The 16,696-nt window shown below is 37.9% G+C and overlaps 1 protein-coding gene across 2 annotated transcripts in view; it reads right to left on the bottom strand.

Annotated features, from left to right (window-relative positions):
* Positions 1 to 16,696, bottom strand: part of Prkd3 (protein kinase D3) — a 60,835-nt gene that overhangs the window by 30,722 nt on the left and 13,417 nt on the right. Inside the window, exons 2-5 of one of the 2 annotated variants that reach the window (XM_090337134.1) lie at positions 8,782 to 8,861; positions 6,690 to 6,828; positions 4,462 to 4,593; positions 2,408 to 2,565 (exon numbers count right to left, since the gene is read on the bottom strand). In XM_090337134.1, coding sequence (XP_090193260.1) covers positions 2,408 to 2,565; positions 4,462 to 4,593; positions 6,690 to 6,804 — 405 coding nt within the window. In that variant the 5' untranslated portion in view covers positions 6,805 to 6,828; positions 8,782 to 8,861. The remainder of the gene's footprint in view (positions 1 to 2,407; positions 2,566 to 4,461; positions 4,594 to 6,689; positions 6,829 to 8,781; positions 8,862 to 16,696) is intronic. The other variant, XM_090337133.1, reaches the window with a different exon arrangement.

Here is a 16,696-nt window from a genome sequence, read left to right as displayed (position 1 = left end):
TACTGCCCTACCCCTTGAGCCACAGCACCACTTCAGGTTTACTGATGATTAATTGGAGATAAGTGTCTCATGGACTTTAGTGCCTGGGGTGGCTTTGAACCTCGATCCTTAGATCTCAGCCTCCTGAGTAGCTAGGATTACAGGCGTGAGCCCCTATACCCAGCTTCAAAACATCCACTTTTTTTTTTTTTGACAGTCCTGGGCTTGAACTCAGGACCTGAACACTGTCCTTGGGCTTTCTCAATGCTAGTGCTCTACCACTAGAGCCACAGCACCACTACCAGCTTTTTTCTATGTATGTGGTACTGAGGAATCAAACCCCGGGTCTCCATGCATACTAGCTAAGCAAGCACTCTACCATTAGGACAAACTTCTGGACCCCAAAACCTCCACTTTTATGAACCTTCTTCTACATGATTTCTTTCTAGTTCAATTCTGTCCCATTATAGAGCAGACTACTTCTATGTCTCACTTTCAAATAGCCAGTCCTCAATTCTGGATTCACTACCTCAAGTCCTTATTGGTCCCATTCTAGCTAAATTCAATGAGTATCTTATGTTTCTTAATAGACATTGCCTTCTTATATGAGAACAAAGACAATCTCCAAGTCAGATTTGAAGGATCTACTTCTAGCTTGCCTGTTTTCAGCTTATCTCAGTATTCAGTGCAGCTTTTCTTCGCGGGAACTTTCCTTCCTCACTTCCCCATCTATGAAATTAGATATTATATTATATGGCTCTGGACTATGTTTAGGATTATATAAGCAAAGATAAAGCACTTAGCAGAATTGGCTGGTATGGACCATACCAGCCAATTCCTTATTAGCACTTACTCATACTTGAGACTGCATGCAGGCTTGTACTGATAAAAGTGAATTTCTTGAGGACTTTCCACTTATACAAGTTCTACTTGTCCCAAAATGGTCTGAGCAGTCAAACCAATTCAAATATGTCACTCTACTTTTTCATTTTATTTTATTGCCAGTCTTGGGACTTGAATTCAGGGCCTGGGCAATGTCCTTGGGCTTTCCTCAAGGCTAGTGCTCTACCACTTGAGCCACAGCACCACTTCTGGCTTTTTCTATGTATGTGGTGGTACCAAGGAATTAAACCCAGGTCTTCCTGTATGCTATGCAAGCACTCTACTACGAGGCCACGCTCCTGGCTGTCACTCTTACTTTTTATATTCCCTATAAACTTTTAACTTGCTAACACAAATATAAATTAAATGTATTTAAATGTAATCGGTCAGCCTTTTGTATCCACAAGTTTGGCATCAATGGATACAACAAACCCCAAATTAAAAATCTAGTTCTACAAAGGCTGCATCTGTATTAAACATGTAGTCCACTAACATTTTTACTTCCAATCTTATCGGAAGCTCTTCCATGTGGCTATAAATAGCCCCTATTCTTAGTCTCCATACCAGTCTCTTCTTAAACTAAGGTTAAGCAATATATAAACAGGAGACTTTTACTCTAGAATTTTAGCTTAGCAAAATTTGCTGATTTAGGTATCAAGACAATCACTCAAAGTCTTGACTTTGTCACTTATACTCTACTGATTCTGTTACTTTGGAGACCTCTTTGACACAGTTTCCCAGTAGAGTATGACACAGTGAGAATTTTGTGTACTAAGAAATTTGATCTGGCAGGGCGTGGGGGGTGACTATGTGTGGGGGTGGCTCATGCCTGTAATCCTAGCTACTCAGGAGGCTGAGATCTGAGGATCAAGGCTCAAAACCAGTCCAGGCACAAAAGGACCTGAGACTCTTATCTCCAATTAACCTCTAGAAAACGGGAAATGGGGCTTGCTCAAGGGCAGGGTGGCAGCCTTAAGCAGAAGAGCTCAGGGACAGAACCCAGGCCTAGTTCAAGTCCCATGACCCACCCCCCCCCCCAAAAAAAAAAAAATTGATCTGGCTGATGTGTTTAAAGGGAGACTACAAACCAAGAAAATGGTTAAAAAGCTAGGACAGTGATCAAAATGCTAATAAAATTTCAATGTGGGTAAAATTCAACTTGTTATTGTTACTGAACCTTATTTTCATGATTAAACTTTTAGTTTCTTAAGTGTAGGAACATTATTATACTTTTTGTTTTTTGGATTGAACTCAGGGCCTGGGCACTGTCCTTAAATAGCTGCTGCATCTTTTTTTTTTTTTTTTTTTTTTTTTTTTGCTCAAGGCTAGTGCTCTATCACAGCACCACTTTCAGCTTTTTCTGTGTATGTGGTATTACAAACCCAAGGCTTTGTGCATGCTGGGAGAGCACCCTACCACTAGGCCACGCTCCAGGTCCACATTACAACACTTTTAGCAAAGAACTTATACTCTAGGCTATCACATACCTCATATAAACACAAGGAATAACTAGTAAAATGTATTTCTGTTACTTTAGAATACATACCTCCTCACTGAGAAGGGGTACACATTCAGGCTGTAAGGGTCTTGGAACTGACAGGCCAGGTCCCGGCAGAGATACATTAGACAGACGTCTCTTTCTTACTCCACTACAGTTATTTGGAATCTTGAAGGCACATCGTTTATGATAATTTAATCCACATCCTATATGTATTATAAAAGGTAAAATTAAAGACTAAAAAACACTTTACTAAGTGTAACATATAAACTAGTGTCTCTTTTATTTTTTCTGACAATATTTACCCTAATTAAGAACCAGATAACAGGTTAGGAAAGTGGAAACTGACAAATTAGAGAATTGAACTTGTGTAGAAAGATTTCTTTAAAAAAATTACATTACATAAATAAGGAGATCCTGAAATATAGTTCCTATGGCAATCATATGAGAATTTATTACAAATGTAAATTATAGGATTTCACCCTATACTACTGAATTAGAGATCTCAGTGATGACCTTCAGCAAAGATGTTTTAGATGTTTTATGGGTGCCTTGCAAAGTCTGGTAACCAATGGTTTAAGCACTGGTTAACAGTAAACTGCAGTCTGTATACCAAATTCTTTCCATAACAAGACAATTATAGAAAACTCAAATTTCAAGGTTCATAAATACAAGTTTTACTGGAACAGAGACATGCCATTTATTTACTTATTGTCTCTAGCTTACTAAACAAATTTAAGTTAGAAAAATGACTATATGGCTGGTAGAGACTAAAAAATTATAGAAATTAACTATTGACTCTCCACATTAGAAAACTGTTTCATAATCAGAAATGTACACCTGCAGCTTATCTGCTAGAAATTCAAGCTTAGAACTTTGAAAATTTATTTATTTCTTCCTTTCCTTTCCTTTCTTTCTTTTGGCCAGTTCTGGGCTTGAACTCACAGCCTAGGCACTGTCCTTGGTCTTTCTCAATGCTAGTGCTCTACCACCTGAGCCACAACACCACTTGGAGCTTTTTCTGTGTATGTGATACCAAAGAATTGAGTCCAGGGGCTCAATGCTAGGCAAGCATTCTACCACAAGGCCATGCTCCTGGCCCCAATAATTTCATTGTTATACATTTCTAAAAGTAGTTTACATTTCTAAAAAGACAGCTAAGGAGGTTAATATTTATTGACCTATATCTCTGCTAAATATTTATTCATATTACCTTATTTAGCAGTTTTAAAAACATTATGGTAGACTATATTGCACAGAGAGGAAGTCAACCCTCAAAAAGGTCTGGTTGGGAATTCTAGCTACTAAGGAGGTTGAGATTAGATGGTGGAAATACAAAGCCAGTTCAGGAGACAAGTAAAAGAGACTCTATCTCCAATTAACCAGCAAAATGCCAAACTGGAAGTATGGCTCAGGTAGTAAAATACCAGCCACACAAGGACCTGAATTCAAGCCTGGGTTCCAGATAAAAAAAGGAAAGGGCTGGGTACAGTGGCTCACATCTGTAATCCTAGCTACTCCTGGAGAATGAGATCTGAGGATTGTGGTTCAAAGCCAACCAGGGCACAAAAGGGCACAAAACAACAAAAGAGACTCTTATCTCCAATCTGTAGAAAAAAGGAAGTGGGGCTGTGGCTCCAGGGGTAAGGCAGTGGCCTAGAGCTGAAGAGCTCAGGGACAATGCCTAGACTCAGGGGTAGGGCAACAGCCTTGAGCTGAATAGCTCAGGGACATTGCCTAGGCCCAGAGTTCAAGCCCCAGGACCCACAAAACAAAAACAAAAACAAAAAAACAGGAAGGGAAGAGGATAAAAAAACAACTAGGTGGCAGAGGAAGAACCAGAGTCCTGATCTCTGTAGGTTGGACACCAATTATCAACTTACTTTTTTCATCACTTTAAAAATGCAAATGTATTCAGAAAACAAGATGAGGGGTGGGGGGAAGGGAATTGGGGACCAAGACATGTGAAAGGGTATCAATGTATGTGAATTAATGCACCTCCTATCTGGCAAATATCATGTAATTCTTCTACTAATTAAAATAAAAATATATAAAAAATGCAAATGTAAAATCCTTACTACAAAAATTTTACAAACATATACCTTCACATTTTAGTCCCTGACGTACCAATCCCCAAAGCATCTCTCCACAATAATCACAAAAAGTCGGAGCTTTATAAGAATGCACATAGAGAGTGTGTGGACGTATCTGGAAGTCTTCTACTGTGGCCAAAGCTTTAAAAAAAGAAAAACGAAGAAATGTTAAAAACAATTAGGAATACTTACCATGAATATGTATGTAAAAACAATAACTTCTTGGGCCAGGAGTTTGGCCTAGTGGTAGAGTGCTTGCCTAGCATGCACGAAGACCAGGGTTCGATTCCTCAGTACCACATACATAGAAAAACGCTGTAATTGGTGCTGAGGCTCAAATGGTAGAGCTCTAGCCTTGAGAAAGTCCAAGGACAGTGCTCAGGCCCTGAGCTCAAGCCAAGGACTGGCAAAAAAACAAAATAAAACAAAAAACAATAACTTCTTATAAAAGTCTCACTTGAGCATAAAAAGTATTTTAGCTTTTAACTATGAATTTTAAACTCTATGATGTCTACTAGCTTCAAATAAATCAGGCTCTAGTTCAACTTTGAAGTCTACATGTAAGTTAAGATATTCAGATGTCCAAAAGCATTTTTTCATAATGACAAGATTGCAAATAGCTTTTAGATCTACTTTAGCCAATTAAAAACTGCTCAATTTATGATACACTAGGACATAAAACACAAAAGAAAAAATTTTTTAATCTTCAAATTTAACCTCAATTTATCACAGTTTCCATAGGATAATATATTAAGTTCTATCTTAGGATTCTAGGATATGTTATATCTGCTCTCTTAATGATTTTCACACAGTGCTTAACAGAGAAAGAATCCTCTCCTCTTAGTGGGCAGAGGAATAGTAGACACACAGAGTGTCTTTTACCTCAGTACCAAGTGAAGTGGATATCCCTGTGGTTTGATAAGGGATCCATAGCCAAGAGCATGGACTCTGGGGAATGAAGCCTCTTACAAGTAAAGTTCAAGAAGCTAAGGGATAGGCAAAAAAGAGACTGTTAGGGGTTACAGTGTATAAGATAAATGATCAAAGTAGTAGAGGGCAAAGATCTAGATGAATGGGAGGATCAATAATGAAAGATGAGTGCAACAAATAAGCAAAGGTGATGATTACATTATTAAAAATAGACGGGGAGGCCAGGAGTTTGGCCTAGTGATAGAGTGCTTGCCTAACAAGTCTGAAGGCCAGGGTTCCACATACATAGAAAAGCTGGAAGTGGTGCTGTGGGTCAAGTGGCAGAGTGTTGGCCTTGAGGAAAAAGCCCAGGACAGTACTTAAGCCCTGAGTTCAAGCCCTAAGACTGGCAAAAAAAAAAAAAAACAACTTGGAGATGAGTTTGGGAAAACAGAACAGTTGCATGACTCTGGATGCTTTAGTCCATCAGTGTGCCTCCTTTCTTTCATCAGATTCTTTTCTTGACAAATAAGGAATAATACAGAGCTATAACAAACATTGGTGTTCTTTCTTCCTCTATACTTTTCACTAACAATTTACCCACATATTGTTGGATGAGACTGGAAACAGTGGGTGCCATGGAAGGAGAAATGGCAAAAATGGGCAAAAAATATAGGATAATGCCTATTCAGAATAATAAAGGAAGACGCTTTTTTTTTTTTTTTTTTTTTTTTTTTGCCAGTCCTGGGCTTGGGCTCAAGGCCTGAGCACTGTCCTGGATTTTCTCAAAGCTAGGGCTCTACCACTTGAGCCTCAGCACCATTTCCGGCTTTTTTCTATGTATGTGGTACCGAGGAATCGAACCCTGGTCTTCATGCATGCTAGGCAAGCACTCTACCACTAGGCCAAACTCCCGGCCCGGAAGACGCATTTTTTTAAGCCATGCAAATAGTATTATTATTTTTTCTATATTTTCACAACTTTTCCCCCTGATGATCCTTTCTGAAGTTTAATTCTTCTCATCTATGTTCTTTGCAGAAATAGGGAAAAGGAAACACAACTTGTTCAACTCAGAGAAAAAGAATATATTCTCGTTTCAACTCAAAATTTTCCTAGTTTCCTAACATTCACAGTTCACTTGTCTTGTTCCTCATATAACCTCCCTGATCAAACCTTCCTGAAAGTAAAACAACACATGCCAAGCATTACTACAGATCAAAAAATTGTACAGTGCCAGTCTCAAGTATAATAAGAGTATTTCATTTGATAGAGACAATGAAGCTATTTGGAAAAAAGAGGGAAGGGAATAATAGGAATCAGTTACTTACCTGAAAGAACAACTTCTACTAGATCTCCTTCATGTATTTCATCTGCTGAAGTAATGAGCTGCAGTATATTTTCTGAGTTCATGTCATGGCGAAAGAGAAGAATTTTATCATACATGCCAAAGAAGCCACACTCTGGAAACTGAGAAAATAATTCTCTATCAATATACCCATAGCTTTGTATTTTTACAAATAAATACCTTAATATTATGAAAGAACTTTAAATAGTTTTATCTCAACTCTATTTACCAACAGCGTTGGTAAATCAATAGATAAACAGTTCATTCTGTCAACATCTGAAAGGTGAAACGTCCTGGTTGAAGTTCAAAAGCAAAACTGTAAATTCACAAATACTGTTTTTTACGTCTCTTAGAAATATAGGACTTCTAAGTTGCTGGTTAAAGAATATAATTTTGAAGCCTGGCAAGGCAAGCTAGTAGTCTTTCCCATTCTTTAGAACTAGACTCCATATAAGGTTAGCTACTATTTAGTTCAGATGTAATTGTTCCCCAAAGGTCCATGTACTTAACTGAAGGCTTGGTCACCAGAACAGCACTATTAAGGGGCTATTGAAACTTTGTGTGGGGAAAGGTATTGCTAGTAAGTCTTTAGGTCATCAGGGCATGCCTCTGATCTGTAGGATCCTGGACTCGTCTACACTCTCTTGCTCTGTCACATATTCTTGTCACAATGTGTTGCTTTGCCCAAAGTAACAGTTAACTGATCTCTCTAAAATAAGACCTCATCTGAGTTGATTATCCACATATAGTTAAACTTGAAATAATGAAAATTAATAAAAAGTTTGGTTATAGAAAGACTCGACTGCCACCTTAGCCTTGGGCTACCATATTTGACAGCCATTACAGAATGCTTCCATCATTCCAGTAAATTGTATCAGAGTGCTCATTAAAGATCCATCATTCTCAAGCAAAAGTACTAATTCCAACATTTTCTCAAATGTTCCTTTAACCTCTAGCATTTACCTAATAATGTAATTACAAATATATGATTAATTGCATTGTCTTTTGTTGGTGGTGGTGGTTGTGGTGCTTGAACTCAGGGGCTGGGTGCTGTCCATTTCTGATTTTCTGGTGGTTAATTGGATATAAGTATTCTGGACTTTCCTGTCTAGGCTGGCTTCAAACTAAGATTCCAAGATCTCAACTTCATGATTAGCTAAGATTACAAGCATGAGCTACCAGCACCAAGCTAACATTATTTTTCTAATATTTCTTTTTTCTTTTCTTTTCTTTTTTTTTTGCTAGTTCTGGGCTTGAGCTCAGGGTCTGAGCGCTGTCCTTGGACTTTCTCAAGGCTAGAGCTCTACCACTTGAGCCTCAGCACCACTTCTGGCCTTTTTCTATGTATGTGGTACTGAGGAATAGAACCTGGGTCTTCGTGCATGGTAGGCAAGCACTTCACCACTAGGCCAAACTCCTGGCCCCACATTATCTTTCTTAAAAAAAAAAAAAAAATGGGTCTGGAGTTTAGCCTAGTGGTAGAGTGCTTTCCTCGCATGCACGAAGACCTAGGTTCGATTCCTTGGTACCCCATACACCTGCTGGAAGTGGTGCTGAGGCTCAAGTGGTAGAGCTCTAGCCTTGAGAAAGTCCAAGGACAGAGCTCAGACCCTGAGCTCAAGCCCAGGACTGGGAAAAAAACAAAATAAAACAAAAAAACCAAAAACACAAAAAAAAAACCATGAGAAGTGGTATCAATGTGTGTGAAGCAATGTACCTTCTATCTGGCAAATATAACTGTAACCCTTCTATTAATTACAATAAAAAAACAAAAAGCGACCAACAAGAGCAACACATTTGAGATTTACACATATATGCCCAACTTGTATTATTCCAAGACTTCCACATTTTTTGACTTTCATGCCAAGATACTTAGAGGATTAGTTTGCAGACTAAAATATAAAAATATGTGTTTAAAATTTTATAATAAATAGTATGAGGTTAAGAGAATTTTTAATACTATCTTAACAAAATAATTATGCGTAATTTTCAAAGCAATTTGAAGCCATCTTCAGAATTACCAGTGTTGGGACATTTTGCTCTAGAAAATTCTTCAGAATTTAAAATACTCTTACTTTAGTTTCTTATAGAGTATCCTTTAACGGAAGATATAGTCACTGGTCTTCGTTAACTGGCTTAGTATGAATCAGTCACACTGAAGTGTAAATAAATTTTCATAAGGTTATTGTTGATAACATGGTTCACCAACTTCATAGAGTAGCACTGCTTCATGAGAACTCAGGAAAGAAAATTTTCTGGTTTTATCATGTGAACAAGCTGATCACATAATTAATCTTATTTTCCTGTTTATTCTGCCCGGGGAGAGAGAAGAGTATCATCAAACTTGCAGCCCAGAGTGGCAATCTAAGATCTTAGGACATTTTAGGTGCAATAAGTAACTAGCTTCTCTTGTTTTCTACATTTTGTTTTTCCATCTGAAAAGTTCTATAGAGATCTTGAAAGAATTCTTAAAAGTCTCTAAAGAGTTCTCCCAGTCTTTTTTTTGAAGTTAAAAATTTTTAAAATTGGAAAACAATGACTTAATCAGAAATATATAGATACCACATACCGCGTGTGTGTGTGTGTGTGTGTGTGTGTGTGTGTGTGTGTGTGTGTGTGTGTGTGTGTGTGTGTGTGTGTGTGTGTGTGCGCGCGCGCGCCCTGGGGCTTAATCCTAGGTCTGGGTGTTGTCATTTTGCATTTTTGTTCAAAGCTTGTACTCTACCACTTGCACCACAGCTCTACTCCCAGCTTTCTGTGGAAATAAGAATTTTATGGACTTTCCTGCCATGGCTAGCTTCAAACCACAATCCTTTGATCTCAACCCCTTGATTAGCTAGGTTTATAGGCATGAGCCACTCATGCCTGGCTATTTATATATATTTCTAAACCCGGTAAATAATGTGAAAGTATAGACATATCTAATATTTTTCCCCATGAGACATGGTCTTGCTATGTGCTCCAGTCTGGATTCATCATGCAGTCAAGGCAATAATGCTTTAGCTTCCTGATGCTGGGATCAAGGGGTGCACCAACAATCCCAACTAGAAACATTTCAAATTTGAGTAGGTTGCTGCTTGCTTATTCCTGTAATCCTAGCTATTTAGGAGACAGCGACCTGGAAGATCATGATAAAAGCCAATCTTGGCAGAGAAGTCTACAAAAGTCCATTGCCAATTAACCAGTGACTGGTGGAATGGCACAAGTGCTACAGCGCCACCCGTGGAACAAGCAAGTTGAATAAGAGCTCAGAGCTCTAGGTTCAAGCTCTGGTATTTATACAAGAAAGGGAGGAAGAGAGGTGGCAGAGTAGCTATAAGGAGGGAAGAAAGGGAGGGAGATATTTATAATTTTTATAAAACTAACTCTACTTTCTTTTTTTTATGAATTGGTGCATTTATTTATTTATTGTCAGTCCTGGGGATTGAACTCAGGGCTTGGGCACTGTCTTTGAGCTTTCTCAAAGTTAGAGCTTTACCACATAAGCACCACTTCCAGCTTTTTCTGTGTATGTGGTACCAAGGAATCGAACCTGGGTCTTCATACATAGTGGTAGGCAAGCACTCTACCACTATGCCAAACTCCTGGCCCTCTCTACTTTCAACTATATTTGAGTTAGCAAGAATTTTCAAAGAGTAAAAATAGAGAGCTAGAAAATTCACTAATTTAAAACTGAAATTTTAATTTTCTTAAATAATTATCAAATTTGAGAAAATATCTTCAAAATTATATTAAATTCTTAAGCTTACTAAAGAAAAAAAAACTCCACATTTCACTCTTATAAAAATAAAATGTCAGCCAGGTGCGGTGGCTCACACCTGTAATCCTAGCTACTAAGGAGGCTGAGATCTGAGGATCACAATTCAAAGGCCAGCCTGGGCACTAAAGATGGTGAGACTTATCTCCAATTAACCACTGGAAGTGGCCCCGTGGCTAAAGTGGTAGGGAGTGTGCTATTTGAACAAAACTGTGAGAGAAAGGGAGAGAAGAGGGGAAGGTGAAAAAAAGGGAGGGGAAGAAGAGGAGAATGGAGAGAGATGAAAGGACAAAGAAAAGCAGAGTCTCTCGATTTTTTTTTTCTTTTGCCAGTCCTGGGGCTTGAACTCAGGGCTTGGGCACTATCCTTGGACATGTTTTGCTCAAGGCTAGCACTCTGCCACCTGAGCCCCAGCACCATTTCTGGCTTTTTCTGTGTATGTGGTACCAAGATATCGAACCCAGGGCTTCGTCCATGCTAGGCAAACACTGTACCACTAGATTACGCTCCAGGCCCAAAGCAGGGTTTCTATAAGCTGAGAGTGAAAATATAAATGTCAATACTGAAAAAGCAGAAGGGAAATGGAATATGGTCAAATGTAGCCTCAGGATTGCAGAATTAGGTGGAGCAAAGTTGAATAAAACAAGGGCAAACATGTACATGGAGCTGGTTGAGGCCATACTATCAAACCAAAAGTTAACATGGCCCAAGTTTTGCCACCTGTCATAACACCTTAGCTAAGTGAAGTAACACCTCTACATCAATTTCTTCTTTACAAAATGGGGGCAGCAGACATACTGGCTTTACAGGATTGTTGCCAAATTAAATTTGATGGCTTTACACCATAAGCACTGTGATCAATAAATGCTAGTGGTTCAAAGGTTATTCTATATTGAAAAGGGAGAGAGACACAGGGTTCCAGAACAAGGCTGAAACAAGATATAATCTGTTATTTGAAAAATATTATGCTAATAGCACTTGGCAGAACAGGAACAGGAAGAGACCTGATTAAGTGCTTTACAAAGGCTGTAGGTTATGAAACTAGTGTCCAGATCACACAGTAAGAAATAGAAAGCAACATTTCTGTAGAAATATCTTTGTAAAGCTATGGATCACTATCCTAATTTGATCAAAAATTTTTGGGTGGGCCATGGGGCTTGAACTTGCCCTGGGCCTGGATGGTGTCTGAGCTCTTCAGCTCAAGGCTACCACCCTACCCTTGAGCAAAGCCCCACTTCCCATTTTCTAGAGGTTAATTGGAGATAAGAGTCTCAGGTTCTTTTGTGCCCAGGCTGGCTTTGAACCTTGATCCACAGATCTCAGCCTCTTGAGTAGTTAGGATTACAGGCGTGAGCCACTGTACCCGCTCAAAAAAGTTCTTAATAATGGTAACTAAAAAAATTAATCGGGCCGGGAGTTTGGCCTAGTGGTTAAAGTGCTTGCCTAGCATGCATGAAGACCCGGGTTCGATTCCTCGGTACCACATACATAGAAAAAAGCCGGAAGTGGTGCTGAGACTCAAGTGGTAGAGCTCTAGCCTTGAGAAAGTCCAAGGACAGTGCTCAGGCCCTGAGCTCAAGCCCAGGACTGGCAAAAAAAAATAAAAAAAAATTAATCATTAAAAACACCAAAAGAAGAAAAACATTATAATATAGAATGTATGCCTAAGAATACAAAATAACCTTCTTAAAAGATATATAACTTAATACATAATAACAACATCCTGAAATTGATCTTAAGAGATTTAAGCCAGGCAACTAGTGGCTCATACTCTGTAATCCTACCACGGCAGCACTACAGTACAAAATCAAAAATCAGCCCAGGTAGGAAAGTTCAGGAGACTCTTATCTCCAATTAAAAACAAACAAAACACTACTAAAAAAAGAAAAACCAGAGGGCCGGGAGTTTTGTCTAGTAGTAGTGTGCTTGCCTAGAATGCACAAAGACCTGGGTTGGATTCCTCACTACCACGTACATAGAAAAATGTCAGAAGTGGTGCTGAGGCTCAAGTGGTAGAACTCTGGCCTTGAGAAAGTTCAACAACAGTGCTCAGGCCCTGAGCTCAAGCCCAGGACTGGCAAAACAAACAAATTAACTAGAAGAGGAGCTATGGCTCAAGTGATACAGAGCTAGCCTTGAGCGAAAGCAGCTTAAGGGCCCAAGGCTTAGTTCAAGCCACATAACCAGCACACACACATACTCAAAAACAGGGAGTACTGTAAATAGTTATTTTTATGTGTGCTGATCTGATGCCAATGACATATATAGAAAGTCAGAGCTTTTCCTAGAGAATGGCTTACTTTCTAAGTCAGAATTCAGTAAAATACAATAAAGGAAAAACTTTCTGCTAAACACCTCTTTCCATTGTACAATTTTAAAAGAAAATATCCTGGCAATCAAATGCTAACTAATTCGATTGTGTTTATGAATCTGTGACATTTGTTATTTCTATCTACCACTCCTGAATATGTTCACTTTTGTAATCTCACGGAGAATAAAAATCAAGGTTACTTGTGACAAGACACAAGAGTAGAAGAATAGATAGATATATGGTTGGTAACTGTCAGTAATTGTCAGTGGCTATTACTTAGAATATTCTTCTAGGGTAATGGCCCTCAGGATGGTTTTGTCCCTTCAAATATTTTTTAATTTTCAAAACTTGGGCTACTGGCATTTAGCAGATAGAACATTATAAAAATGTACAAGACCGCTTCCAGAACAGTACTTTACAAGCCAAAAGGTCAATTAATGCCAAATCTATGAAGCCCTGCTAATAGAGAATCAAGGAGTCAAAAATATAGAAGGCTGGGAAATGTGGAAAGAAGTTGGCAACTTTCTGAAAACTAGACAAGCCCATATTTCCTTCCCTAGACTACCCCAGCCTTGATTAAAAGAAAAATGAAATCAAAGAAATAGTAAAAAAAAAAACAAACAACAAAAAAAAACAAGCAGGGTAAAAGCAAAATAGGCCATTAATTTGGCCTCTTTCCAGCAGCCCTGGTCTTGCATTTTCCAATTTGCTTTTTACAGATTCTATCAATGGACTTGATGGTACAAAATGAAGTAATTTCCTATTCTACATGGAAAGTAACAGCATTTCATCACAGTTATCAAATTTCCATTCTTATAAATTCTGCTTACTTCAGACGCTTTGATTGCTTTTTGCATTAAAGATGGCCTCAAGATTTTTTAAAAAATCAGCTTATCTTTCTGTAACATTTTATAGATATTTCCTGGGGCTTTCTCAAGGCTAGTGCTCTATCACCTGAGCTACAACACCACTCTGGCTTTTTCTGTGTATATGTATTGAAAAACAGAATGCTTCCGTCCCCTATATATTACTTTTAACAGAATTAACTTATACTTGTTGAAAGTAAAAGTTTCCAATTCTTACAAAGTTCTTTCAAAGTTGGGTGCCCTGGCTCCTGCCTGTAAACCCAGCTACTCAGGCGACTGAGATTTTAGGATCATGTTTTGAAGCCAGCCCAGGCAGAAAAGTCTGTAAGACTCTTATCTCCAATAAACTACTCTGAAAAAGTGAGAAATGGTACTGTGGTTCAAATAGTATAGTCCTATCCTTGAGTCAACCTCAAAGACAGTGCCAATAGTCAAGTCCCAGGATTCACAAAAAAAAGTCAGATTATTCAGGGACCTTGCAATGTTCTTGTTGTGTTGTTTTGCCGGTCTTGAACGCAGGGCTTGGGCACTATCCTTGACTTCTTTTTTTTCTCAAGGCTAGCACTCTACCACTGAGCCATAGCATCACTTCTGTTTTTTTCTGTGTATGTGGTACTGAGGAATTGAACCCAGGGCTTCATGCATGCTAGGCAAGCACTCTACTACTAGCCTACACTCCTGGTCCACAATGTTTTTATATTACTTGTTCAAATAAAAATTTTTTGAATGAATACAATACTATTAGGCACTTAAAAAAATAAAGGCTTTATTTAAAATGCAGTAGGAAATCACTAGGGATTTAACATACATTTTCCTTTTTTCATTTTTAAACGTACATATAATTAATAGAGCATATTAATCTCAATTAGAAGCTCAATAATATTATGTGTATATATGTATGCATATGTGTATATATGCATATGTAAATGTGTACATATAAACACATCACTCAAATTAATATACAGACATTTTCAGTATCACAGGTGTCTGCATATACACAATAATTTGAGATATTAAGTACTTAAATACTTTTTATATTTGATCCCAAGTAAACAGTCAGAAAAGCCTTTTAAATATGAACCAGATACATCGTAAGTGACAAGGTTTCCCCTAGAATCCCAAAGAACCTAGAACACAATTATTTAAGGGACCTTCAAAAAAATCTGTTGTCAACTAAGCAACTAATTTACCTCTAATAAGTTCTCTACAAACAACTCTAAAAATGTAAATTTTAGAGATTATTTAAGAATTTCAATGGCTGTTTTTCTTTTTCTTTTCTGTCTTTCTTTTTCTTTTTTCTTTTTTTTTTTTTTTGCCAGCTGGGGCTTGGACTCGGGGCCTGAGCTGTCCTTGGGCTTTCTCAAGGCTAGAGCTCTACCACTTGAGCCTCAGCACCACTTCTGGCTTTTTTTCTATGTATGTGGTACCAAGGAATTGAACCTGGGTCTTTGTGCAAGCTGGGCAAGCACTCTACCACTAGGCCAAACTCCCGGCCCAATGGCTGTTTTTCTATAGAGACAAAAATCATTAGAATTTACATAAGTCAGTGAGAAAATTATTCAACATGGACTTGAATTTATTCTTACTTTCCATAATTTTTCTCCAGTTCAGAATTTCTTCCGTTTAGAAGTGAGCTGCTTCACTTAACATTTGTTTAATTGGGTATAAATCTGAGTGATCTTTTTTGTTATTAGTTCAGCTTATCTTTATCTCAGATTTTCTGGGACCTTTTATTCTAACCACAATTTGATCCTGAATATCCAGTAGAATTTTTTTCTCTCTTTTTTCCAGTTTGAGCTTTCAGTTTAGGAAGGGCTGGCTGCCTGACACTGTTTTGCCTAGACAAAAAACAAAACAAAACAAAAAATGTAGGGAGTAAAGTGTAGGATGTCACCAGGCCACAGTGTAACACAGCTGTAACAGAAAGAATGGGGCAGAGGAAACAAGACAGAATGACAAGTAATTTCTAGAAAACAAAAGATACAGCTGGGGTTTTACCTCTGGTAGATCCTGAAAATTATACCCAATACATGTCTATACAGATAATGTATTCAGTCAGACCAAAACTTTCCCTAAATTAGTCTGTAAGTAAAAAATCTTTAGGCCTAGTAACATGTTAAATGGTAAAACTAAACATTTTAAACTGGTGAAAACAAAACAGTTTTAAACCCAAACATTTTAAACTGGCCAAAGCAAATAGCTTTAGTCAGAATATTTTCAATTTTGCTAAACATCAATATAACTTATAATGAACTGCCTTGTGTCAGCTTCCATTCTTACTCCAATTACATCAACTATGTTCATTCAACAAATTAGCAATAACCCTATCATTATAGTAGTATTTTCAAAGTCTCATACACTATGAAAGCAAGGAGGTAGGGGAATTAACATTTGCTCTGTATAATCATTATACACTAGAAATTGTGCAAGTAATCTCCATCTTTAATTACATAAATACTTATTTTTTATGCTTTGTCCTATGTCAAATACTAAAATCGGTAGGAAAGCTGTTTTAAAATGTGGCAGGCTGCTACATGTTTTGGAATGAATACAAGTGTTAAGACCTCTATAAGACCAATGGTATTTCTAGATTTTGAGAGATTTTAAAACCTTAGGTATTAGCATTTTTTTTCTTTTTCTTTTTTTTTTTTTTTGCCAGTCCTGGGCTTGAGCTCAGGGCCTGAGCATTGTCCTTGGACTTTCTCAAAGCCAGAGCTCTACCACTTGAGCCTCAGCACCACTTTGGGCTTTTTTTATGTATATGGTACCAAGGAATTGAACCTGGGTCATCTTCGTGCATGCTAGGCAAGCACTCTACCGCTAGGCCAAACTCCTGGCCCCAGGTATTAGTATTTTTTAGGTACTAATTATGTCCCAGGTACTGTGTTAAGGGCTTTTATAGCTCATCTCCATAATTTGTTTTGTAGAGGTAAGCATTATTATTCTAGATTAACAGGAGAAAATTGAGGCTCTGAATTAATCTATCAATTTAAAATAATAAAAATGACAACATGACAATCTAGATTCCTAATCAGTTTCCTGGATTTAAAACCCTA

The sequence above is a fragment of the Megascapheus bottae genome, chromosome 7 (assembly GCF_031878675.1).
Source record: "Megascapheus bottae isolate mThoBot1 chromosome 7, mThoBot2.hap1, whole genome shotgun sequence".
Classification (NCBI taxonomy): Eukaryota; Metazoa; Chordata; class Mammalia; order Rodentia; family Geomyidae; genus Megascapheus; species Megascapheus bottae.
This window is presented reverse-complemented; position numbering and strand designations above follow the sequence as displayed.